Here is a 25,813-nt window from a genome sequence, read left to right as displayed (position 1 = left end):
TGCCGTCTTTAATTTCATAAAAGACAAAGATGTCAGCTGAGTTTATTTCCTTATTTTTATTGTGTTAACCTGTTTCATAAATCTGTTACACATTTGAAACAAAATATAGGAAATTATACAGTATGTAAATCCAACATTTTTTTATTTTACACTATATACATAGAACAATGTGCATTGCAATGTGAAAATGGTAATGCTGCAAAACAGAAAGATTTAGTATGTCCACGATCCTGACACATGCTCACTGTGAACAGAAAATCATAACCAACATGAAGGAAAGCAGTAGTGTTCTTAAACTTACTTTAAGTAGTACACTGCAGGCTTTTACACAATTTAGTTGTCTTCTTTATAGTCTAGAACATTGCACGAGGTAGACACCCAACTAATTTTGGCCATAGATGAACACATATTTTGGCATTACATTTAAATGTAACATTCATATTTACTTGAATTCACCCAGCCCTGTAGTAAGGAATGTTTCTTTTTAGTTCTCTGTCATGATCAAACATTGTCGATGAGGACTACAAGGTGAACTCGCGTGATTCGAAAGACGACGGTACCACTGGAGCGTGTTCGGAGTCCGACCGTTGACATCTCTCACCCGGTGGAGCTTGTGACATCGTCTCGGTAACGCTGAGCTTGTAGCGTTCAGTTCCTTTCTGCTATTCTAATGCTAACTTGTGTCACAGCTTGTAAAGACGTGTACATACATGCGTAGACTCATATACACATACTGCATATACATATCTAGCTATATGCATGTACTGGGCATGTATGACGTTTCATACACGCACGTGTATGGATATTGCTAGTTTACTCACTCACATACACAGTTACATACAACAAAGTCACATTTGTTAAGTGAATTTTCTCCAAATACCTTTTGTGCATATTTTAACACCAGTGATGCCACAGTATTAAAAAAAAACCAACATAAAATCAAGAATAGAAAGTAGTTTGCGATTAAAAGTGTTTAAAAATGTAAGGTTTATCGCATCAAGTTAGAACAGAAATTTCCCAGTTGATGTTTTGTCAAAGCAAACTGACAGGACGTTACCATATTTGGGCTGATGATGCATGCATTATGAAATGACCAGAGGTGCTTCCTGTGCTGCTCGGTCCAAGCCTGAGAAAACCCAACCAGACTCACACCCACTAGACCCTACAGTAGATCTGAGAGGACTTGATAGATGTACGCAATGATGGAAGCCCCCGCCAGCCAATCAGAGGGAAAAACGGAATAAACAACAACCTCAATCATGACTTCCAACCCTCCTCTATGAGCAATATCACATCTAGGTTGTTGGGTTGGGATGAGGGTTGTTTCTGGACATTGTCTGGATAAGCCAAACCATGAAGGTATAAATGGATTTCCTTGTCTTGTGTCACAGAACCAGGAAGTCCCCACCTGCTATGCACAGCTCTATGACATCATCCCCCCCCCCCCCCCGTGTGTTTCCATAACTGTACAGAAGGCCTATTCACACATCCTATCTACACGGCCTGGCCTCAGTCTCCTGCAGTCCTTAGTGTCCAAACCCCTGAGTATCCAGGGCCTCTCTTTGCACAAAAATACTACATTTATATTTACAACATTTAAATAGAGGTAAATTAAGCACTTGTGTGGTGGGCTAAGATTCTAGCAGTGGTGGCAACACTTTTGTTTTCGTTTCTCTTAAAATGAAATCACTTATAAAAGTCTTCTGGGTCGTCTTAGTTACATGCCACAATAAATAAAAAGTTGGAGTTAAAAGTAAGTACAAAGGCAGGTTTTTGACGTGAACCCGTCTCTTGTGAAGCTAAAGCAGTAGCTGTAGTAGTGTTGTAGTTGTCAGTTGTGGACTCCACTGCCCATGATGCAGTGTGGTGGCAGGCAGGTGGAGGTGGGCATGGCTCAATAGCTGTTCTCATGGCCAGCCAGGATGTAGAGGTTGCTGTGGGCCATGGGGTTGTCTGTCGGCCTGCTCTCCAGAACCACCACCCTGGAACACACACACACCATGGTCAGACTCTACACTGGACTATGCAGTGGAGACACCCAACATCGGATAACAGGGAAGAAACAGTTACAGTTGGAACATAAAGATCCCAGAGTGAGACAGTGCTGTTGTTAATAAAGCAACACGCCCAGCTGTAGAGTCCAATGGTAGTCATCCAACCACCCACAAGCTTGTTAGACATACGATGTCCAGAGTTTGCTGTCGCCTCAGAGAGGAATATACAATTTTACTACGTATTGATGACCTCTCTCTCACTCACTCACTCACTCACTCACTCACTCACTCACTCACTCACTCACTCACTCACTCACCTCACTCACCTCACTCACCTCACTCGCTCTCTCGCACTCTCGCTCTCTCGCACTCTCGCTCTCTCGCTCTCTCGCACTCTCGCACTCTCGCTCTCTCGCACTCTCGCTCTCTCACTCTCTCACTCTCTCACTCTCTCACTCTCTCGCTCTCTCGCACTCTCACTCTCTCGCACTCTCACTCTCTCGCACACTCACTCACTCACTCTCTCTCACTCACACTCTCTCGCTCTCTCGCTCTCTCGCTCTCTCGCTCTCTCGCACTCTCGCACTCTCGCACTCTCGCACTCTCGCTCTCTCGCTCTCTCGCTCTCTCGCTCTCTCGCTCTCTCGCTCACTCTCTCACTCTCTCACTCTCTCACTCTCTCACTCTCTCTCTCTCGCTCACTCTCTCACTCTCTCTCTCTCTCTCACTCTCTCACTCTCTAACTCTCTCACTCACTCTCTCACTCTCTCACTCTCTCACTCTCTCACTCTCTCACTCTCTCACTCTCTCTCTCTCGCTCACTCTCTCACTCTCTCTCACTCTCTCACTCTCTCACTCTCTCACTCTCACACACACAGTGTTGAGGACCACAGACCAGAGATAGGTCCCAGTGAGTGATCCAGGAGTGAGTGATCTACCTGGGCTGACTGCCTGCTGCCTCGCGCCCTGTCTGCCCCTCTGTGCCTGTATTCTGTCCTAGACTTCAGCCGTTCAAAACATTAAGGGGCGGTTAAAACACACAAACATGCACACACAAACTCACAACCAGACTCCTGGCCCCTGTTCAAGGCTGCATCTTGATAAACATGGTTAATACAAAGTCATAAAATCACTCGTGAAAATGGGTATTAGATTAAGGTTACATGGGAGCAAACTGCAGTGCGGTGCCTTTGTCATTCAGGTTATCAACAGTGCAAAAAAGGGATGTTTGTGTGAATGCGCGACAGATTGTGTTTCTGAGGCGATCTTGGAACAGATCCCTCCTCACCTGTCAGATCCCAGCAATCTGAAGATCCTGGTGTTGTCTGAGATCTCCTGAGTGATCTGGAGGGTGGACAGGAAATATAAAGGAGAGCTTATTCACAGACAAACACGCACATAAACTACCACTCACTTACCCACACACACACACGCACGCACATAGCTTACCTCGTTTGTCTTGAAACTCCTCCCCTGCATACCATGCCTCCAGAAAGCCAGAACGCTGTCTTGGAGACACACTGCAGAGAACCACCAATGGGAATTAGACACACACCTATGAATGTCACTGGTGTGTTCAGTAAACACCCAACAATCCTTTCGGTCAACACACAGGAGACTCACCTATGGCCTCGATCTGGAAGTTGAAGGTGAGCTCAGCAGATAGTTTCCTGCTGGACTTCAACCTGCCCTGGAGGTTCACGATCTTTATACACCCTGAGAGGGAAAGAGAGGGAGGACACTGTAAGCGTAGAAATAGAGAATACTAGAACGTGACACCTTTCCATAATGTCTGTGTAAGAAAAAAGAAGGAGGACTTACGGTCGAGGCAGACCAGAATGGTGTCTCTCTCCAGCTGGGTCACATGGATCACACACGTCTGGGGCGTGTCTGGACAACAGGAGAGGAGGGGAACCACGTCAAGATCATTGTCATCACCACCACCATCATAACCATAACCATCACCACCATCTTCATAATCATAACCACCACCATCATAACCATAACCACCACCATCATAACCATAACCACCACCATCATAATCATAACCATCACACCACTATCATAACCATAACCACCACCATCATAATCATAACCATCACCACCACCATCATAACCATAACCACCACCATCATAATCATAACCATCACACCACCATCATAACCATAACCACCACCATCATAATCATAACCATCACCACCACCATCATAACCATCACCACCACCATCATAACCACCATCATATTCATAACCACCACCATCATAATCATAACCATCACCACCACCATCATAATCATAACCATCACCACCACCATCATAATCATAACCATCACTATCATCATAATCAGAACCACCACCATCATAACCATCACCATCATCATAACCATCACCATCATCATAACCATCACCATCATCATAACCATCACTATCATCATAACCATCACCATCATCATAACCATCACTATCATCATAACCATCACCATCATCATAACCATCACTATCATCATAACCATCACTATCATCATAACCATCACTATCATCATAACCATCACTATCATCATAACCATCACTATCATCATAACCATCACCATCATCACCATGTCTGTGTGGGTGTGTACTGACCGGCCTCTGTGAACCAGGAGGAGGTGGAGTTGGGGTTGACCGTGCCGAAGCTGACCACTTGGCTGATCTCGGTGCCTTTGCTGACCGCGACACAGATGAGGGGGTACTGGTGTTCTGGGACCACCAGCATCTCAAATACCTCCAGAGGACACGGCAGCGGGAAGTCGATGTTCTAGAAAGAGGAAGGGGGGTGTAGCATTTGTCAGCATGTGAGTAAAAGCATGGAGTACAGAGATGGGAGAGGTGACTCTGAAGTGACTGAGCACTCTAGCATATTGGAGCAGTAGAACATAGTTGACATCCTCATAAGGAGAAAGTAGAAAAGGAAATCCAAAGAGTATTGAGAAAGCTTTGGTCCACACAATCAGACACTGACCTTGATAAGCATGAACTTCTGCATAGGCTCCACCCACTCCAGAAGGACCACACTGGATTGGAACGCTCCACAGAGATATTTATGACCCGTGTACGGGTTCCTCACTGGTGACCACAAAGGAACAAACATCATCAACACACTCTGAAACTCGCAGTCCTAATCGGCTGTGCTTCAGCTCTCTGGTTCAGATCACTTCCTCCTTCCGGAGCACCTACCTACGCAGCACTTTTGGCACCCTTTGGTGTCTGGAATCTTATTGGATACTGCGTACTTCCTGGGAATCATCTTGTCGGGGAGTTTGTGTGTGGGAATGGCCACCGGAAGTTTCTGCATCTGTCTGGCGTGCTCAAAGAGGCCAGCCAAGTTATGGGAGTAAAGCTGAGAGGCTTTCCCTGTAAACAACAATTATCGTCAAACCAAGCGGAACATTTCACTAACATTTCTAAGCCTTCTTAGGATCAAAAATGACCCAAATGTACAGAATGCCTCTGAAAGTGGCTCACAGGCTAAGCTGGCATTTCAGAAAAAAAGCAGTCAGCATATTCTTTGCCTGACTGTAGCTTAAATAATTGAAGTTGGGCCATCCCAGACCTGAAAGGAAACAACACATATAAAGTGCAAAGTCGTCCAGAAGTAGTCTTACCAGATATGGAGAGGAGACAGTTGTTCATGACGTACAGCCATGTGCACCTCCGAGGGAAAAGCTGGGAGGGAGAGACAGACAGAGAGAGAGAGAGAGAGAGAGAGAGAGAGAGAGAGAGGGTGAGAGAGAGAGAGGGTGAGAGAGAGAGAAAGAGCAAGAGAGAGAGGGTGAAAGAGCAAGAGAGAGAGAGAGCAAGAGAGAGAGAGAGCAAGAGAGAGAGGGAGCAAGAGAGAGGGAGAGGGAGAGAGAGCAAGAGAGAGAGGGAGATAGAGCAAGAGAGGGAGAGGGAGATAGAGCAAGAGAGGGAGAGGGAGATAGAGCAAGAGAGGGAGAGGGAGATAGAGCAAGAGAGAGAGAAGGAGATAGAGCAAGAGAGAGAGAGAGGGAGATAGAGCAAGAGAAGGAGAGGGAGATAGAGCAAGAGAGAGAGAGGGAGATGGAGCAAGAGAGGCAGCGAGAGACAGAGAGAGAACCCAGAACCACATTATTATCTTGGACAGCATTCAGATACATCTATTCAGCTGTGCCAGAAAAGTTTGAACTCCATTTGTATCCAGGTGTGTGTGTGTGTAGATCATACTGTTTCATGCCCAACACACCTGCTCCATGGAGGTCTCATGCAGCTCGTTCAAGTTTAGAGTGTAGATCCCCTCTTCAGCACCGAATATCAAATACTGGTCTGGAACACACAAACACAAAGTACCGACAGTTAGTGATATCTCCACTCAACATCAGCCAACTAAGTTGACCTTAAACACATCAGGTCCCAGAAACATGTATTATGTAGATAGAAACAGACTGGATAGACCAGGCATGGTCCCTCACAGTAAAGTGATTAAATCCCATGAACTCTAGTATAGGTTCAAGGGCACCCAGCCTTATCTGGCCAATCAGAACTGATTTCCTGCCATACCTCTTGTGTCGGGATTGATCCAGGATGTGGCACAGTGGATTTTCAGAGGGCAGCCGTTGAACACCTTAGAGAAACACGCCCCCATCTGGCCAGAGTAGAAACAGACAGTTAAAACCTTGTGAAGAATGGTGACCTGCTTTAGCCAATGATCTTTTAAAGCAGAGACAGAGAGAGGGGGGTACTATACTAAGAGAGAGACAGCGACAGAGAGACAGCGACAGAGAGACAGAGAAAAAGAGAGAGACTGAACGAGAGAGAAAAAGAGAGAGACAGAACGAGAGAGAGAGAGAGAGAGTGATGCTGTGGCAGGCCTGATACTTAAGGAATAAATAAGCTTGTAGAACCTGCCGGCACAAACCACAAGCTCTGATGGGGGAGGGAGTGCATGTTTTGGATGACTGTGTTTTTGAACTGTTTTCATCTCCTACATCTGAGCAGAACAGGGACGGTACTCACATGGACCTTGGGCGTTGGAGGAAGACCATTGCTCATCGGCTTCTGGGAAGAAAGCAGAGAACAGACAAAGAAACCTGGCATGAAAACCTTCAACAAGACGAACAAACCACGCAGGCCTTGTTCTGCTCTGCTCCGACCACGGAGAACTTCTCGGACGTAGGTAAGAGCAAAGAAGATAGTGTGTTATAGATGTTGAATGCAGTTCCAGATGGAAGGAGGAGAGACTGCATTACCGGCATGTCCTTCTTGTCTTTCCGTATGGGGACACTAGGGGGCATTGTACACTGTCTCTCTGGTGCACTGTTCCTCTCTCCGTTCTGCTGGGAGTTCAAGCCGTTCCCTGTGTACGAACACATCAACATGACACATACGACACCACAGAAAGACTATGCCTAAGTGTGTTTGGGGCGTGTATGGTATGCATGTTTACAATTGATGCGTTTACAAAATGCTTAGTACGAATAAACAAAAAGCAGTCCATCAAGGATGGACTGAATCTACGAGGCAATCAATGTTGCTGTGATCAACACGATAATGGTGAAATTAGAGAATGAGATGTTATGGATTGGACTAACAACCAATCAGGGAGGGGTTACGCTGGGGGAGTTTCTACCAACTCAGCCGAGCTTACTCTCTTCCTCCTCCTCCAACTCCTCCTCCAACTCCTTCACCTCCTCCAGCTCCTCGTCTGTGTGCGGAGCGTGGAGCCACTCCCAGAAATGCCTAAAGCTCCCATCATCCCCCTCGGGCTCGGCTCCGCCCTGGCCGGCCGTGAGCTCGTTACCTAGACTGCTGCGTCTGTGGGGGGGCAGGCGGGGGGGCGGGGGGCGCGGAGGGACGTGGGAGGGCCTGGCGGGGCTCTCGGAGACCGGGGGACAGCGCTTGATGGTCCCTCCCTCTCCTTCGTCATCTCCATGGGCAGGGCTCTCCTGGGGAGTGCAGAGGGATTTGGGCTGGAGGTGGGGAGGGAGGGGGGAGGGGGGGAGGTGGGGAGGGAGGGAGGGAGGGAGGGAGGGAGGGAGGGAGGGAGGGAGGGAGGGAGGGAGGGAGGGAGGGAGGGAGGGAGGGAGGGAGGGAGGGAGGGAGGGAGGGAGGGAGGGAGGGAGGGAGGGAAAGCCGAGATGTAAACATCAATAAAAAAGGCTCTAAATTTTCACGAAACAATCAAAACAAACTTGCACTTGAGGCATCTCCAGACTAGAGTATTCTGGAGTCACAGACTATAGTCAGCTGACAGGAAGAAATTCCAATCAGCCAGATTTCATTGGTCGACGCTTACCTTTGGAGGCAGTGGGGGCGGGACTTTGGGCCTCATGATGGTACTGGATTTGCTGGAATGATGAAAGTCGAATGGTATTAGATTGATTAATGACTGTCAGAGATTCTCTGGCTGTTTTTTCTCATACAGCAACTGTGATGGACAATATGTCAGAGACAGTGAGCACAGGACGGGGATGGTTGAAGTAACAGGGTCACATCCAGGATCTGTTCCCAAGAAACAGACCAGTCCTAATCCAAGATTCAGACATCTTCAGTGGAAGATGGACAAAGCCTTGTCATTGTGCTAAGAAAAGGACCCGGCTTTCAAAACACACAAGACATCAAAATAGAAAACAAATGGGTGAACATTAATAATGCTACGTGTCAATCAGACAACCTCCCAAACGAAACAAGACACTGAAACAATGCTAACATGTCTAAGCTCTGTTATGTCTAATAGTCTAATCTAATTGGTTCAGACTGTAGAACACAGTCCATCAACTGTGTGTGACACATCATGACTGACATAGATACAAGCCAATCATGATAGACATGGACACAGACCCACCAATTAAACGAAGGAAACATGTGGCCCCAGACATGGTGGCCAACAAGATAGAAGGACTTCACGGATGGGTTTGACCCCAGGAATGAACAGTTAGCGACAAAGTGTAAAAAAAACTGCAACGGTATGAAACAGTAATAACAACACACACACACACACACACACAGGCTGAGGTCAGCAGGCATGAGGCATGAGGATGACTGGGATGAGCGGCGCAAGGTCAGGCAGGACAGGCAGAGAGGCTGGGGAGAGGGAGGGTTAGGAGGGGCATCTGTCTGTCTCAGAGCTGAGCTGTAGGACAGGTGGTAGACAGAGCTACAGGGCAGGACAGAGTGACAAGAACACAGGGCTACAAGAGGGCAGCAGACCTGGGTGGGACACACGCCTCAGACACTGGACATACTTGGGGTGTGTTTGATTTGAGACCCCAATTCCGATCTGGGGAGGCCACCGGAACTGGCTATCAAGTGCACCCCAAGCAGCAAAAGCGGCCAGAGAGGTGTGGCGTGCCCAGGTCTAGAGGGCACGGCGATGGTGTGACATGCAGCATGAAGATGCGTGGATGAAACCGCAGAGGGGAAGTCTCCGACAAGCCTTCCTCCTCATCCCCACTCCTCATCCCCCCTCCTCCTCCTCCGAGAGAGAAAGAGACGGAAAGAGAGATCGAGAGCGAACGAGAAAGTGGCTAGACCGGACACAGGGTCGGACTTACTGTTGAGTTTCATCATCATCATCATCACCACCACCATCATCATCCTCATCATCATCCTCTAAATGTGCCACATGGCCCCTGAGGAGATGAAGATAGGGAGGGGCAAAGGGCTCAGAGGGGCTGGTCACAGCAAATTCCCAGTCCCATCTCTACACCCTCCGCCTCTTGCATCCGACACACGGGACAGATGTAAACAATACGGACAGATTTGTCGAGTCACCGTGGTGTTGCTTACATCTGTCCTATTGTCCGAGCTGTCGAACTGTATAGAAGTGGGGTGCAGGGTCTAGGGGTCCATTTGGGATGGAACTAAATAGGCTGAGTTAAAAAGCACTATTGCAATGGATCTAAAAGAGCTAATAAGTATGTCTCCAAACTACCTGAGCAGAATAAGAGGCATTGTAGATAATGTACTGTATCAGCTAGCATGACTGTAGGAGCTAAAGCTAAATGAACACTAGAATTACGCTAGAATTGCAAATAGTCTACAACATCGCTGTGGAAACTAAACTGTTTATTAATAATTTACATTCATAAAAAAAGAAAGTTACACTCAAGAGCTACAGACTACACTCCGGTCTTGTCTTCTCAATTAAGGCCACTTCTTAAGTCTGTGTAATTAATTGGGTGTAAGCCAATAAGCCATGCTCAGCTGAGGTGGACTGACGTCCTGCTATAGCCAGCATCAAACAGCAACAAAACAATACAGCAGGTCGGACTCTGTGATTTGCCAGCAGTGGTCAGGGGTTAGTTTTGCATGACACTGATTGGCTGCATTAGTTCTGCATTGCCGCCGATTGGCTGATGGTGTGGGCATGGGTTAGGGGCACGTCAGCGAATCAGAGCCTGAGCTTTTGCAGGTGGATTCCTCCAGGGGGTGTGGCCTGAACTCACCTCTGCTGGAGCTCCTCCTCCACTGACTTGAGAAGGCTCCTGTCGTCGAACGAGTGAAACGAACGAGAGAGAGGTGGAAAGGAAAGGAAGAGAGAGGAGGAGAGAGAGACTGTCAACTCTCTCTCTCTTTAGCAACAACAGTCATCCAGGATATGAGGAAAGGTTAGGTTCATCTGCAGGATCTAAATCGTTCTCTAAAACACAGCTGGACACAGAAACAGGGGACCCAACTGAGACTCAGTCTGAAAGCACAGTGCAGAGCACATTGGCAGTATAACACTTTGTGTAGACTCCTCACTGCAGAAGCGCCAAAACTGCCATGCATGCACCTACATAAGTATATATGCAGGGAGTGCACATGTTCACGCACACACACACACACACACACACACCCTGCTTACTGGGCACTTCAGAGGCGTCGTTCCAGGAGAGGTTGTCATGAATAAATGATCAGACACGTCAGATGTCTCTCTCTACAGGACATCGCCACGCACCACCCCCCCTGTCAGCTAGGCTAGCTAACGCTAACACGGCATGGCCGCTAGCACAGGTCAGGAGAGGAGGGGAGAAAGAGAGGGAAACAGGAGAAATGAGGAGAGGAGAAGGGAACAGGAGAGGAGGGGACGGGTGGCTTACTTTTTCTCTCCCAGTAGGTTTGGTGATTCTTGCCCATACTCCAGTTGAAGGTCCTAGATGAGACACACACAGAACCAGTCACATGACCTGTTCTTTAACTCCAGAACACCCACACATACAGTATACTTCCACGGCAAAAGGCACCATGGCAGTCGCAGTCGTATGAAATATTGACATCAACTACATTAGCAATGACATATAAAAAGCACACAAATAAATACAGATTTCTGACAGAAACGCAGCATTCTGTGGAGAGAGACTGTGTGTGTGTGTGTGTGTGTGATGTGCCACTGGCTGATACAACAGATAGCTTCTCCAGGGTCATCCTGATTTTCCCATCTTAGAACACAGTGATCTTTCCTTAAACCTCAGTTCATCCCTGCATTAGGCTATAGGCTGGGACACATGGAAACAAATACTTCACTAAACCTCTACCCCACCCTCTAGTCAGTTCCCTCTATCACACTATCCCTCTATATATCTATGTATCCATCCACACGCTTAGCTTCCTGATAGTGGAAGAGGATAAGACCCAGCTGAACATCCTGCTGTGGACACAGGAAGGAGATCACCATGCCGACGACATAAAAAAAACTGCAAATAAGGCACAGGCAGCTTCCAGCGACAAGGACGAAATCAAACAGAAGCGAACGCGAGCGCACAGACGACATACAGCAGGACATGGAACCACGTGGGGAGCTGGAATGACGAGGGCGAACGACAGAAGTGTTCCAATGCACGGGAAGGAGAAACCCGGAGAGAGAGAGAGACCACGAGACAGACAGAGAACTGGAGAGAGGAAGAGCCAGACAAAAACAGACAGAACTGGAGAGACAACAAAGAGAGAGAAATGGAGAGACTGAGAGATGGAGAGAGAGACAGACAGACAAGCAACAGAAATGGACAGAAAGACAGATAGAGAGAGAGCTAGGTGGAAATACCAGGTTAGATCTTGCAGTGTAGTACAATTCCGCTGCACAGTCCACATAAGGCTCTGAGTGGAGCTGGTCAGCGGCGTGGTGAGAGAGACTCAAGGTTAATACAATCATCATTAGAAAGGGCAGGAGAGAAGGATGAAAACAGAGGGAAGGAAGGAGGGATGAGAGTGTAGAGGAGAGGAGAAGGAGTCATGCTGTGTTTGAACCGCACGCCTGATTCTCTGTCATTGTGTTAAAGTCAAGTTAACCAATGACAAGGCACCGGTTTGGGGAAAAGGGTTAAAACAACCAATCGTGGACGGGGAAGACTTCTTGAAAGGCCCGTGAGTGTGAGCATTACACATGCTGTTATGGTGATTTGAACTGCACCAGTGTCAGCGAGGGGTGACTGGAACAGATGGGGTGTCTATAGGTGTTACACACACACACAAATACACACGCACACACACACGCGCGCACACACACACAGAGTAACAGTGGGGTACATTAGATGACTCACAGTCTCATGATGAGGCTCTGTCTCCTTCCTCAGCGGTGGATCAAACTTTACCTGGCCAACTGAGAGAGAGAGAGAGAGAGAGAGACGGTGAGAGAGAGAGACAGAGACAGAGAGAGAGAGAGACAGAGACAGAGACGGTGAGAGAGAGACAGAGACAGACAGAGACAGAGACAGAGAGACGGTGAGAGAGAGACAGAGACAGAGAGAGACAGAGACAGAGAGACGGTGAAAGAGAGACAGAGACAGAGAGAGACAGAGACAGAGAGACGGTGAGAGAGAGAGACAGAGACAGAGAGACGGTGAGAGACAGAGACAGAGACGGTGAGAGAGAGACAGAGACAGAGAGAGACAGAGAGACAGTGAGAGAGAGACAGAGACAGAGAGAGACAGAGACAGAGAGACGGTGAGAGAGAGACAGAGAGACGGTGAGAGAGAGAGACAGAGAGACGGTGAGAGAGAGAGACAGAGACAGAAAGAGAGAGACGGTGAGAGAGAGAGAGAGAGGGACGGTGAGAGAAGGGAGAGAGAGACAGAAAGAAGGGGAGGGAGAGAGAGAGAGAAAAGAGAGAGGGAGAAGGAGACAGAGAGCGATTCATAGAGACAGGGAGGGAGAGAAGAAGGTGAGAGGGGAAAGAGATAGAGAGGGAGATATAAAGAGAGCGAGGGAGAGATAAGTGTGTGTCTGTGTGCCAAACACAGTCTGGAAGCAGTAGAGCAGATTATACAGTAGCCAACGTAAATATCAACCTTGCAGGATTACTGGCAACTCAAACATACACATGATTATCTAATGTAGGCTGCAATGCACACACACACACACACACACACACACTTACAGTTAATCTCAGACAGTGTCTTTCCCTCTCTGGCGCTTCTGCTGGTTGAGCGGATCCGATGAGGAACAGAGACGGGAGACTGTCAACAAACAAACACACAATATAACACACATATACACACAATATATCACACACACACTGACACACACATTATATCACACACACACATACACACAATAGAACACACACACACACAATATAACACACATATACACACAATATATCACACACACACTGACACACACATTATATCACACACACACATACACACAATAGAACACACACACACACAATAGAACACACACACAGACATATCACACATAACTGAATAATCATATGTGCCAACAGACCCACAAAAGCTCCTTTATGTGACTCTGCTGTAGGAAGGCAAAACTAGAAGCTTCCTGTGGGTACTGGTTCCTGGGTTTGACACCAGTCTGAGTCTGTATCAATCAGGCTCCTTTGAAGAAGGAGAGCTGATCTAAGTTCAGCCAATATCATGAGAGTAGATAACATGTCTGACCACTCAACAGATCTTAGATCAGCACTTCAACTACAGTTGGACACAACTGAGAAACAGAGGTCTTCATGTACACCTGCATTGAGGACTTCACAAGTTCCAGCAAGCACATCCTTTCCACGGCAACAACAAGACGCGTCGTCGAGCACACCGCAAACAGGCCGCTATGCCATGGCAACCCTAACCAGGAGGTTAACTCATGCAGAACACAGGGAGCCCGAGACTTCCAGAGAAGACACCTGGAGTTCTCCTCAAGCAGGAAGGGAGTGAGCGAGCTCCAGTCAGTCCATCATCAGTCCAGCCAATAGGCTGAACGAGGTGCCCTAATCAGTCAGGTCTGTGACGCACACAGACCTCTGTCCTTGTTACTGGTCATACTGGTAGTGGGTAGCAACACTACTGGTCATACTGGTAGTGGGTAGCAACACTACTGGTCATACTGGTAGTGGGTAGCAACACTACTGGTCATACTGGTAGTGGGTAGCAACACTACTGGTCATACAGGGCCAGGTGCAGCCATAGCCTCGGTCACACCGGTACCTTTTTACGCGCCGCGAACCGAGGCGCCCGCCGAGCCCCGGGGCTGATGGGAAGGAAGTGACCTCTATACTTAAACTGAGGAAGAGGAGGAGGAGTTGGGAGGAAGAATAAGAGACAGATCTACAGGAGGCCCAGGAGTTCCTCTCCTATTTGTGCGCTCTGGTGACATGTCGACACTGCATCCCTTCAGGGTCACGGGCCAGCGTACCTCTGGTTCGGGGTCATCGTCGTCAAAGTCGTTAAAGGTGGTGTGGTCTGGGTTGTTGGACTTGTCCAGCAGCTCAATGGCCAGGGTCCGACTGAGGGGCTGGGACACGAACGGGTGCTGGAGGTGTCACAGGAAGAGGATGTGAGGTCACAGCTTGCGAGGAGGCCATTTTAACATGACATTCATCTGTGCGAATGGCTGGTAAAAGGACTGTAAGATGATGTTACCTGTAAGAGCTTTTCAGCTGTTGGCCTTTTCTTTGGGTTTTTCGTCAGCGACATCTTGACAAAGTGGTGGAAGTTATTTGTCCTGTAACAGATGAGACGTCGCTATGACACTTTGTCAAGTATCTAAACGGCTTCGGCCAAGGTAGCATGGTTGTTCGTTTCCCCAGAGAAAACAAACCCTTACCACTTCACTTTGTCTTTCAATTTCGGAGGTTGAAAGTTGCTCTTTGTCATCAAGAACAGAGCCCTAGAAGTAAACAAACAGAGTGTTGTTTACCCTTAACTTAGTACTGCATGTGAGTTTGTGTGTGTGTGCGTGGGTGTCGTAGCAGCCTGGCTGACCTCATGGGGTGCAGGTCGAACATGGGGGGCTGTAGTTCTGCCAGCTCGATGGCTGTGATGCCCACGGCCCAGATGTCACACAGCTGGTTGTAGCCCCCCTTCCTCTCCACCGCCGCCACTTCCGGCGCCATCCTGGGGTGGCAAGGAGAGAGGAGTGGGGGGTAAGGACAGGGGGGTGGGGGGTAAGGAGAGAGGAGTGGGGGGTAAGGAGAGGGGGGTGGGGGGTAAGGAGAGGGGGGTGGGGGGTAAGGAGAGGGCGGTGGGGGGTAAGGAGAGGGCGGTGAGGGGTAAGGAGAGGGCGGTGGGGGGTAAGGAGAGGGGGGTGGGGGTAAGGAGAGGGCGGTGGGGGGTAAGGAGAGAGGAGTGGGGGGTAAGGAGAGGGGGGTGGAAATTTAGTGTCTTTTCATAAGTCACATAACCGGATATTTTGTGGGGATGGAAGGCTGCGCTACTGTAGTTATAAGTGGACCAATCAGGAGTGGTGTGGCCCATGTGACCAACAGATGTCTGGCTAAGGATGGGACCAGCAGAGCCGCTCTCACCAGTATGGCGTTCCAATGAAGGACTTCCTCTTTGCTAACGTAGCAGTGATCTGGGCAGAGACTCCGAAATCAGCTGAGGGACAGGAGAGAGGGAGGGAAAGAGGGTAGAAAAAGAGAGAGGAGGAACAGAGAGGAGGATGTGTAGGACGAGATACAACAAAGGTACAATCAGTTCTACTCATAGAACACCAGTGGGAGAGGTTGTTGAAACAGAACCAGTGAGTGGTGAGCAGGTGACCGAGTCTACAGCGTCTTACCAAGCTTCACATAGCCGTTGTCCGTTAACAGAATATTTGCTCCCTATAAATTCAAAATCAAAAGTGAGGCAGTCGAATTATTGGACAACAAGCAACCAAAACATTGAATAAGTCGCTGTCAGTTTGGTCCAGTAGGCCCTTACTGTACCTTGATGTCCCTGTGCATCTTTCCTTTGTTGTGTAGATAGTACAAACCCTGGAACGACAGGCACATCCATCACATATGGGCATTTAGACAGACCTGCACACATGCTTCTGTCCGTGTCAGATACTAAGTACACAAGCCTGGCTTCCCAAGAGTCAGACAGCAGATGGTGGAAGTTACCTGAAGGGTTTCTCGTGACATATACGCAATCTGGGACTCAGAAAGAGGGCCAGTTACTGCAGAGAGGAGAGAGAGAGATAGAGAGAGAGAGAGAGAGAGAGAGAGAGAGAGAGAGATGGAGAAAGCAAAATATGAAGGAAAATAGGGCAGAGTTTAAATGCAATCCAAAGTAACAACCGTTTACTACAAACACCTGGTGTCTATGCCTCCGACCGTGGATGTGAGAGAAATGTGTGTGTGTGTGTGTGTGTGTGAGAGTGTCCTACCGTGATAGATATCTTGCAGAGAGCCTCCTCCGCAGTACTCCATACTGATCCATAATTTATCTCTCCTGGAAGAGGAGAGCAGTGATACACTGTCAATATCCCTTCCAGCATGCCCACCACCAACATTCACTCTCTCTCACACACTCTCTCTCTCACACACACACACACCTGAGATAGCTTCCGAAGTATGCCACAATGTTGGAGTGTTTACAGTCCTTCATCATGATGATCTCCTGCTGCACCACTGCAAAGTCCTCCCCTGTCAAGCACACACACACACACACACACACACACAGGTTACGTCCTGGGACGTTAGGACATCGAACCAGGGAGGTTCAGGCCACAGGTACAACACTAGTCATCACACATGCAGATGGTTACAGCTGATTGGAGAAGAATCAGGGTTCAAAGAGGAAGTTCACCCAAACTTTAAATGTGTACATAAAGAAAAACAGACGGTTTCAAAAAGATTTATGGAGTGTTCCCTCGCTTTCGAGAGAAGGTCGCAAATGGGTCACTTTGGGAGTTTTGGGTGAACTGTTCCTTTCCTTGGCTGCAGGGTAATATACAGACGATGCTGGAACTGTGGTGGCTAGCTGCCTGCCACCTCCCATCCAGCTATTTTAGGATAGCTGCTGCTTCAAACGCCACAACGTGACTAAGAACTCAGGCTTATGTGAGGAGACAGCCGATCTCAGCAAGAGCAAAATAAGATCCTCATTTCAGTAGCGGTGTCAGCTTAAAACTCTCAAAGCTGACTGCTCAAAAGTCAACATGTCTAATTATGTAGATCTGTGTGATGTAACGGGGAGGCCAGCTAGACCAATCGCCACGCACGGACACAAAAAATTCAACCCCCCCCCCCCTGATGTCCAAACCGCCTCTGCTACATCGGCCTCAGGGCGATCCCTCAGTCTGTCCCCATGTCATCCAGGGGCGCGACACAATGCAGAGCACAGCAAATAAGAAACAGAAGGTGATGGGGACAACGCCAATGGATCAGTCCCATCTTGAGATCTAAAAGATATGAATAGCTCCTTGCTATCGACGTGAGACTGAGGTGAAATTGTAAGTAGTTAAACGGGCCGATCGCAAGGTGGGACTTGTCCATAGCATGTGACTGGAGTTCCAGGATGAGAAGGGGCAAACACGGTGGTACACAAAGTAAACAAGGTGGCTGGGCTCAATCCGGTCTCTCAGTGCACTCGGAATCAAATGACATGTGCCAGAAGGTGCCGGAAGCTTGATAAATCATTGTCATCATTATTTCTGCTTACCAACAGGAGAGGACAGAATCACTGGGAGTAGCATAGAGAAAAAGAGATTTCATTTTGATTGGGATAATATTGAGCATGCAGTCAAGTCTCTCAGACTCGACCAATCAGACCAGAGTCTGTGATCGTCTGGGAGATCTAGTAGGACACTGTCCATCAAAGGGGATTTTTACAAATTGTGTTTGAACCTAGCCAACATGTAGCGTGTGTGTGTGTGTGTGTGTGTGTGTGTGTGTGTGTGAGAAAGAGAGATAGAGAGAGTCAAAGCAAGTGAAAAAGAGTGAGAGTGTGAGTGAGAAAGAGACAGAGAGAAAGACACAAAATAACGAGGAGACCTTAAACTACAATGCATGACATTATCTCAATCTCCAAGCAGGTTTGAAAATAATGGGTTGGCTCGTTCCTTTGAGACTAATTGGACGTATAAGCTTGGTTCCCTCACAAGAGCCATGAAAATACAAAAAGATTCTGACACACACACACACACACAGAAACACACAGAAACACACAGTGTTTGAAAGTGCGTGCTTACTGCAGAGCCTAGACCGGGAGAAGGAAGGTACAAACTGTGCCAGCGAGAGAGAGTGAGTCTGCACAGGTTGTCTGATCATTCTTTTGGCTGCTCCTCTGCTGTGCTACTGACTCGGAATGCTACAGAGAATTTGAAAAACAAAAAACTCCCTCCATATCTGGGCTTTGGAAAAAACACTAAACAACTGAAACACATTGAAATATCTGGCAGATGAACTCTGACAGAGGCTAACCAGGAGAGCTACGCTACCTCTTTCAAAGAAGAAGACTTGTCCCAGAGATAATGGGCTTCAGCTACTGGTGCTGGTAAGAGATTAGATGAAGATAAATGAGATTAGGTGTCTCTGCTAAAAGGGTAGGAGAGGCCATTTGGAAAAATGAAGGATTGGAAGAAGAGAGGGAAAAGACAGAGAGATCAGGAGGGAGGGAGAAAAATAGAAGAGTGGATGAACGGTAGTGGAGAGGTGTTGAAAACTTACCAGGTTCCAACTTAATGACTTTAATGGCTGCAAGCTCCCCTGTGTTGACATTACGAGCCTGAAGTGGAGAGAGAGAGAGAGAGAGAGAGAGAGAGAGAGAGAGAGAGAGAGAGAGAGAGAGAGAGAGACAGAGAGAGACAGAGAGAGAAAGAGAGAGAAAGAGGGGGGGGTGAGAGACAGGGGGTGAGAGAGAGGGTGAGAGAGAGAGAGAGAGAGAGGGGGGGTGAGAGAGAGAGAGAGAGAGAGAGAGAGAGAGAGAGAGAGAGAGAGAGAGAGAGAGAGAGAGAGAGAGAAACGCAGTGAGTACACAATGTTAACCAGAAGTTACGTGATGTCAGGCCATGAGGAGGACAGTGGACTCTAATTCCTGGGCTTTGTATACACATGTAAAACAACAGCGTTTTACTGACACATCCCAGGCCTGTGGCTGTACTGTAATACAGCACAGACCAACACCAGCACTTTCGGGAAAACACTCCAGTGTTGGTGCGAATGTGGCAATGTGTAAACAGGATTTTTGATCTGCCATTGCATGGCCTGGTTGAATTATTATAATGCATTCATATTGCATACGTACTGTATATAAGCTGGCAGATATTCAACGTTTCCCATATCAAACTTATGTTCACAAAACTACAAGGACAACAGGACTATGAAAGAGTGTTCCAGAAGCTGGCAACGGTGCACGGAAAATCTTGGTGTTCCAAGGCACTGAATGATGTCACATCCTGTCAATATCGATCTAATGTGCTGACTGATCTCATCTTCAGCTGTAACCTTGGTAACCCCTTGCTCAACACTTTCATTCACTAGTCTGTTCATTCATGTATCCATTCATTTATGAATTACATTCATTCATCTTTCTCAAAATGATCCTCATGCTCCAACATAGTGGTGCAGATGACAGAGCTAAAGAGAGAGAGAGAGAGAGAGAGAGAGAGAGAGAGAGAGAGAGAGAGAGAGAGAGAGAGAGAGAGAGAGAGAGAGAGAGAGATAAAGAATGTATGCATAAGAGAGAGAAACCCTTGTGAGGAGACGTGAAGAGAAAACAAAGAGCGACCCGAGAGAGAGGAGAACAAGTGACAAGTGTCAGATGACCCGTGGCATGTGTCAGAGAGTGGCCACACACCAAGGCCAGATGTCCCCACCACACTGACAGGCCAGGGCACGAGGGGCACCAACAACAGAGGTCTCTCCAATGTCACACAGACGCTAGACAATGCAAATCCAGGAAGTGAAAGTGTGCTAATAAACAACATGCTATGCTATGCTATGCTGACAGATGATGCTGTCCTACAGGGCAGATAAAACCTGTTCCTTTCCAAGCATCCTGACAGGTTTTGCTGTGCTGCAAATACAAGAGTGCCTTTGAATAGCGATGCTAGTCAGACAGCCACCTAGCAGTGAGAGCAGCAGGGCTGGTCTAAATATATACGTGTTTGCCGGTGGGGAAAAAAAAAGTCCAGTGGTGCTTGCTGGCTGGCTGGCTAACTGGTGACCAGGGCATTTCAACAGCTGATCTGGGCCCAGCTAGGGAGCTTGAGGAGCTGAAATATTCATGAGGCCAGCACGCGGGAAACAGATGGAAAAAAGGCCCCCTGCATGTGGAAACGCTGGGACGCCGAGAGAGCAGCTGTGGAAAAAATGGGATCTCATGGAAAGAGCCTTTGGCAACTGTGGAGAGGACGGGAAAGGCAGGCCTTAAATCCAGGCTCCAGTCATGGAGAAACAAGCCACAGCTAAGAACTTTGACCTAGGGATATGGAGGTGTACAAACCAAGCTAGTCGTAGTAGTTAGCAGCTAGCATGCTAACTAAGCCCAAGCAGCCTATAGGCCTTAGTCATGGGCATGTATGCCAAATTGGGTGCAGCTCTGTGCCAGCTCTGCAGTGGGATTTAGTCTTTGGTCTGGAGTAAGGGGGTTGATAATAAGAGGGATGCAGCTGAACATTCATGCATGAGGGCTGGCCTAAAAACAATACAAGTGAAGTGACACATCACACATGACACACTGGTTCTGGAGAGAGGGGACAATTTGAGTGTGTCAAATGATTGGGTGTGTAAGAGATCTTTTACATGAAGTGTGTCTATGAAGCGGTATCTGTGTCTGTATGGGGAACTGTGGAGTATCCCCAGCCCAACACAAACACACACTGGTGGCAGCTACTCTACCAGGGAACACATACCTGGTACAGTTGTGTGTGTACGCTATAAAGCTATGGGAGATCTGCCAGTAAATGATAGGTTAATCTAATCCGTAGTGCTGTCAGACCATGACATAGCCTATAGGTCTAAGTCTTACAAATCTCCACTGTCTCCTCTCTCTCAAAGTGCATCTCCCTCTTGTTTACCTCTCTTTTCCTTATTCCTTCTCAGTGGTTTGTTTCCAGCTGGGAACAGCGATATGGAGGGTAATTAACATGGTGCTGTGTGGAGGAGGCTTGGAACTGACACGTTGTGCCTCAAACACATGGCTTGCACTGTCGTAATGGTGAGGCATTTCTCTCTCTTTCTCTCCCTCTCTCTCCCTCTCCCTCTCTCTCTCCTTCTCTCTCTCTCCCTCTCTCTCCCTCTCTCTCCCTCTCTCTCCCTCTCTCTCCCTCTCTCTCTCTCCCTCTCTCTCCCTCTCTCTCCCTCTCTCTCCCTCTCTCTCCCCTTGCTACACCCTCCTTTTTCATGTTCTCCTATTTTTTTCTCTCACTGACACACAGTGTACACACAAAACAAAGTGAATTTTGTCCATACGTTTGATACTGTGAGCTGTCGGCCGTTTAACCACAGGATGGAGTCAGTAATCAAAGGCTTAGGTCATTGGATCTTAGGTGAGCGTGGGACACCATAGACACCTGTGGTAATTAGACCCACAGGCTTGCCAATAACCTCAGGGTACACAGTTCAAGACCCAGGTTACAGTCTTGGCTCCCTCCCCACTGAGGTTCCAGACAGTGTTAAAATCCTGGCTTATCTGGGGGTGAACTTTCACCTTACACTCCCGTGAGCCAGACAGCGTTGAAAGGAGAGAAATTAAACCATAAACACAGAGCTGAAACTGAAGAATGGCAGCAGATACATTAGGGCGTATACGGGTGACGTGACTGCACACACCATAACTCCAAAACGCCATGGGCTGAGCTGAATCTCTCGGAATTGAGACAATAACAGGTGATAGGGGGCTGTTAAGTTCACCCACCTGTTTTACCAAATATTCCTTTTACGCACACTAACACACACATTCCCCAGAACACATGCCACCCGACAAGTGTGACAGAAACATGCTGATGCTGGCTGTCAGTGAGTGAGCAGCAGCATGTGTGTGTGTGTGTGTGTGTTTGTGTGTGTAGGGAGTCTGTGACATCAGTGGCCGAGCGGTTAGGAAATCGGGTTGGTAATCTGAAGGTCGCCAGTTCGATTCCCGGCCATGCCAAATGACATTGTGGCCTCGGGCAAGGCACTTCACCCTACTTGCCTCGGGGGGAAATGTCCCTGTACTTACTGTAGATCGCTCTGGATAAGAGCGTCTGCTAAATGACTACATGTAAATGTAATGTGTGTGTGTGTATAATATATCATGTTGTGTTGTAGTAGTAGTAGTACCTAAGTCCTCAATGACAGAGCAAACAAAGCCTTTGCGTAGAACCACAGACGATTCTTTGGTCTGAAACATGCACAGCCCCTTGACTGAGCTGAGTGATAAGACACAGACAGAAAGACAGAAACTCATCGACTCAGGATAAGAAACGGGTAGAATGATGATCTTCAAGCTGTGATGAATGAGTTCACTAAGGCTGTCTTCCTCTCCGTTCAGGATTGGCACATGGTTGTGACACACTTCACACACTCATGCTATGTCAAACTGTTAGAACATGATGTGTGTACAGGCATACCACACGAAGAGGAAGGAAATTGTCAGTTATGCTGAAATATGGCGCACACACACATACAGAATGTACGACACCAGCAGAAACCCTGGGATACACTCTTCTAACCACGTACTATCCCAATCCAAACAACAAACATTTTAAATATTTACTGAACTTCTGACCTCTAACAACAGAGACTAGACCAGCACTATTAATACAATCAGTACCTTAAAACAACCCTGCAGATTATGCATGAGGAAAACTGTACTACTTCTGGTTCAATCAGCAAACTCAAACCCTGAGCTGAATTAAGGTCCAGTTCTTGTAATGAGCAAGTAGAGGAAAACTGGACAATTCCTTCCAAACAGGATGACCACTGCCGACAGTTCTGCTCTGTGTGATTGTGGACCAGCTGAGGGCCTGTCTGGGGGTTTCTACCCTTCGTCTTCCTTCACACCATCAATCTAAAACAATGGATCTCTCTCTCTCACACACATACACACACACACACACACACACACACACACACACATCCACCCCCACAACTAACATTCATTAGCTCCAAAACACACACACACACACACACACACACAGACATTAATAGGCTACACAAATGTTCCCAAACTCACACAAACACACACACTCCCACATGAATACACAAACGTTCCCAAACTCACACAAACACACATTTACACACAGGAAGTCAAGCCTGCTGCATTCCAGGGCCAATGTCTGGCCAGCTGTGCCACACACATTCACATGCACTTACCCTGGACAAGTGAGAAAACAACCCCAGACTTGGAGATAAGCATAACTTTGTGGTCCGAATATTTGGTAGTCTACACACACCACGCAGGTCTATCTTCACCCAGGTGATGTCATAGGTAAACAAACCAGCAAGGCCGAGTCACAGTGCCTTCAAACTTTACTCAATCTCCCTTTTATTTATGTGGCGAGATAAAGGGGATAAATAGGCAATCTCGCATTATCATGAAATTCAAACTGTTTGTGCCTATACGCTATTGTTTTATACCAACAATGTATTTGAATATAGTTTGAATATCGGCTCCCCGACATTACCATCTCATTAACAACTTTTTAATGAATTTTCGCTGGTTGTCAAACGCCTCCCTCACATAGCTGGCAAATTAAATTCCACAACATTGTTGGTGACGTAAAAACAGGAGTGAGTGGCTGTCATGTTGCTTAGGCTGTACGCATTTCAGAGTAGCAATTCAGTCTCTTCATTATTGTTGTAAGTTCTCAAAACAGCCAAAATATATCACTGTGGTTCTGAAATATGATCTAGTGATATAATAGTGGACCTAAATAGTTGATAATTAGATATTTCTCTTGCTTTCATTGCATACGCCTAGAGCGGGGCCTTGTCTACTGTATGCAACCACACTATTCTCCACAGATATATCACCACAGTTACAGACAAGCTACGCTGTTACAACGAAGCTACAGAATGGTCAAGAGTGATTTACAGCTGCGTAATGTTGTTCATCAGGACAGAACAACAGGGCGATTATCTGTTAAATGAGTGCATGCATGGCGATATGGAATTCTGGCCAGCTGTCATCTAGCACAGAGGTCCAAACGAGCAACAATTCCACACCACTTCAGCGAAGAAGAGTAATTTGGCGATCTGCGCAGAGCACCTGCTTTCCTCCTTGTTATTACGTCATGTTGTGTGCCTAGTGTATAACGTACTATCGTTTTTTGGTACAATTGTAACGAAATTAATTAATTGCTACTGCTAATGCTGCTGCAGTTACCTTATAGACATCTCCGTATGTGCCGCTTCCTATCCGTTGAATAAGCTCAAAATCCTCCTGCGGATTCCGTCTAGATAGGTCGACACTGGAATTCATCGTTTGAATTCCAATTTAGTGCTCCGAAGAGTAATGTTTTGAGACACCAGCACAGGAATCGAAGAAAACAAACGTTAAAAACATACAGCGTCAGAAAATCTCAGCCACCATCCACTGAAACTTCAACATGGCTTCCAATGCGCAATGACTGAGCATGCGCAGATAAGTAGTTCAACTCCATAAAGGCCATGCAGGCAGAGAGAAAGTGCATGGGGATGGCTACTGCTGTTGTTGTTACTTCAGTGGCAGATGGCTATGGTTGACAATAAGACCCAAGTGACAATGACTGATTGAAACAGTTTGCAGTTTTCCAGTTTGGAAAAAACCCAAACCCCCCGTCGAATTTCTCGTATTTTAGATTAACCTTAATGTATAGGCTATCAAATTGAGAAACAAAAAAGGGAACCCTGTATCCAAAACAGAACAATAAAACATAATTTACTGACACACACGTGAAAAATACATAGCAACAAACATAAAAATAATTCGACTAAACCAGCCCTCCAGACTTAAGAAATGCCTATATGGTGATAGTGTCCAAAAACAAAAAGTTCTGGAGTTCATATACGGCTTTGTTTACTGCCCATTAGGGCAATAGAGGTATACCACAAAGGCCCTCATTGCGCATGGATTTTAAGCAGGCATCGGTTGAGCCTATAAGCCCTGTCCTCATTTGTATAGATCGGGTGGGGGTGGGGGTGGGGGGCATAATTAAAACTATCCTGCTCCCTCATTACTGTCTGTTTTCCTAAGAGACTTGATTGACCGCTTACATATTGAGCTGCCTATCAGTCAGCCACGGCACGATTCCAACAGTGTGGACTAATGCATGGTGCTTCCTGCCTGTCCGTCACATACTGAAATGACTTACGGTAAACAGAAGGGAAGCATTCACTAAACACTTGAGTCTAGAGTGATTTGCAGGACGTGCAGACGGACACCGTGGCAAGCACAAGGCACGCATCCAGTGAGCTTGACATTATAGCAAGTGTACCAACTCATTTCTGCTTCTTGCTAATGCCAACACGTTCAATAATTACCTTCAGGATTCCTTAATTGCGCTGCATTATCATTCTTTCATGCTCGTTCACATATGCAGATTTAGACTGCCTCGTTAAACAAAACGTGAGAAACATGAATTGCTTTCTAATTATAGGCTTGCCTGTCAATAGTTTTTCTGGTGGGTGTGGCTGAAAAGAGAGGCCGGTAGAAAGAGGTTTTG

General features: G+C 47.2%; 1 protein-coding gene across 9 annotated transcripts; it reads right to left on the bottom strand.

The window, feature by feature from the left end:
- Positions 1-125: 125 nt before the first annotated feature.
- On the bottom strand, positions 126-24,717 carry LOC146268508 (mitogen-activated protein kinase kinase kinase kinase 3-like). 9 transcript variants are annotated; one of them, XM_084709080.1, is made up of 34 exons: positions 24,496-24,717; positions 18,855-18,912; positions 16,739-16,829; positions 16,571-16,635; positions 16,305-16,360; positions 16,128-16,175; positions 15,980-16,022; positions 15,723-15,795; positions 15,181-15,312; positions 15,023-15,085; positions 14,839-14,920; positions 14,612-14,728; positions 14,404-14,478; positions 13,344-13,422; positions 12,508-12,566; positions 12,012-12,074; positions 11,071-11,123; positions 10,435-10,473; positions 8,283-8,334; positions 7,788-7,956; positions 7,237-7,343; positions 7,004-7,045; positions 6,548-6,632; positions 6,234-6,313; positions 5,635-5,695; positions 5,207-5,383; positions 4,992-5,095; positions 4,616-4,787; positions 3,816-3,884; positions 3,618-3,710; positions 3,444-3,514; positions 3,283-3,338; positions 2,933-2,995; positions 126-1,982 (listed from the first exon to the last, which is right to left on the bottom strand). In XM_084709080.1, the coding sequence occupies exons 1-34, from the start codon at positions 24,589-24,591 to the stop codon at positions 1,895-1,897; spliced, it is 2,781 nt and encodes a 926-aa protein (XP_084565206.1). In that variant the 5' UTR covers positions 24,592-24,717; the 3' UTR covers positions 126-1,894. The 9 variants fall into 9 exon arrangements, with proteins under 9 accessions (XP_084565206.1, XP_084565207.1, XP_084565209.1 ...); XM_084709081.1 differs by having other exon boundaries at positions 7,004-7,042; XM_084709083.1 differs by lacking the exon at positions 2,933-2,995.
- Positions 24,718-25,813: the final 1,096 nt, after the last annotated feature.

Source organism: Hypomesus nipponensis, chromosome 11 (assembly GCF_054491055.1).
Source record: "Hypomesus nipponensis isolate SF chromosome 11, ASM5449105v1, whole genome shotgun sequence".
Classification (NCBI taxonomy): Eukaryota; Metazoa; Chordata; class Actinopteri; order Osmeriformes; family Osmeridae; genus Hypomesus; species Hypomesus nipponensis.
The sequence above is the reverse complement of the archived record's forward strand: the minus strand, read 5'-3'. Positions and strand labels throughout refer to the sequence as shown.

Coding starts and splice junctions, on each gene's coding strand:
- LOC146268508 (XM_084709080.1), bottom strand. CDS start 24,591: ATGAATTCCAGTGTCGACCTATCTAGACGGAATCCGCAGGAGGATTTT. Junction 16,636..16,738: donor TACTTCGGAAGCTATCTCAG/GTGTGTGTGTGT, acceptor CTCCTCTTCCAG/GAGAGATAAATTATGGATCA. Junction 6,314..6,547: donor GATCAATCCCGACACAAGAG/GTATGGCAGGAA, acceptor TGTGTGTTCCAG/ACCAGTATTTGATATTCGGT.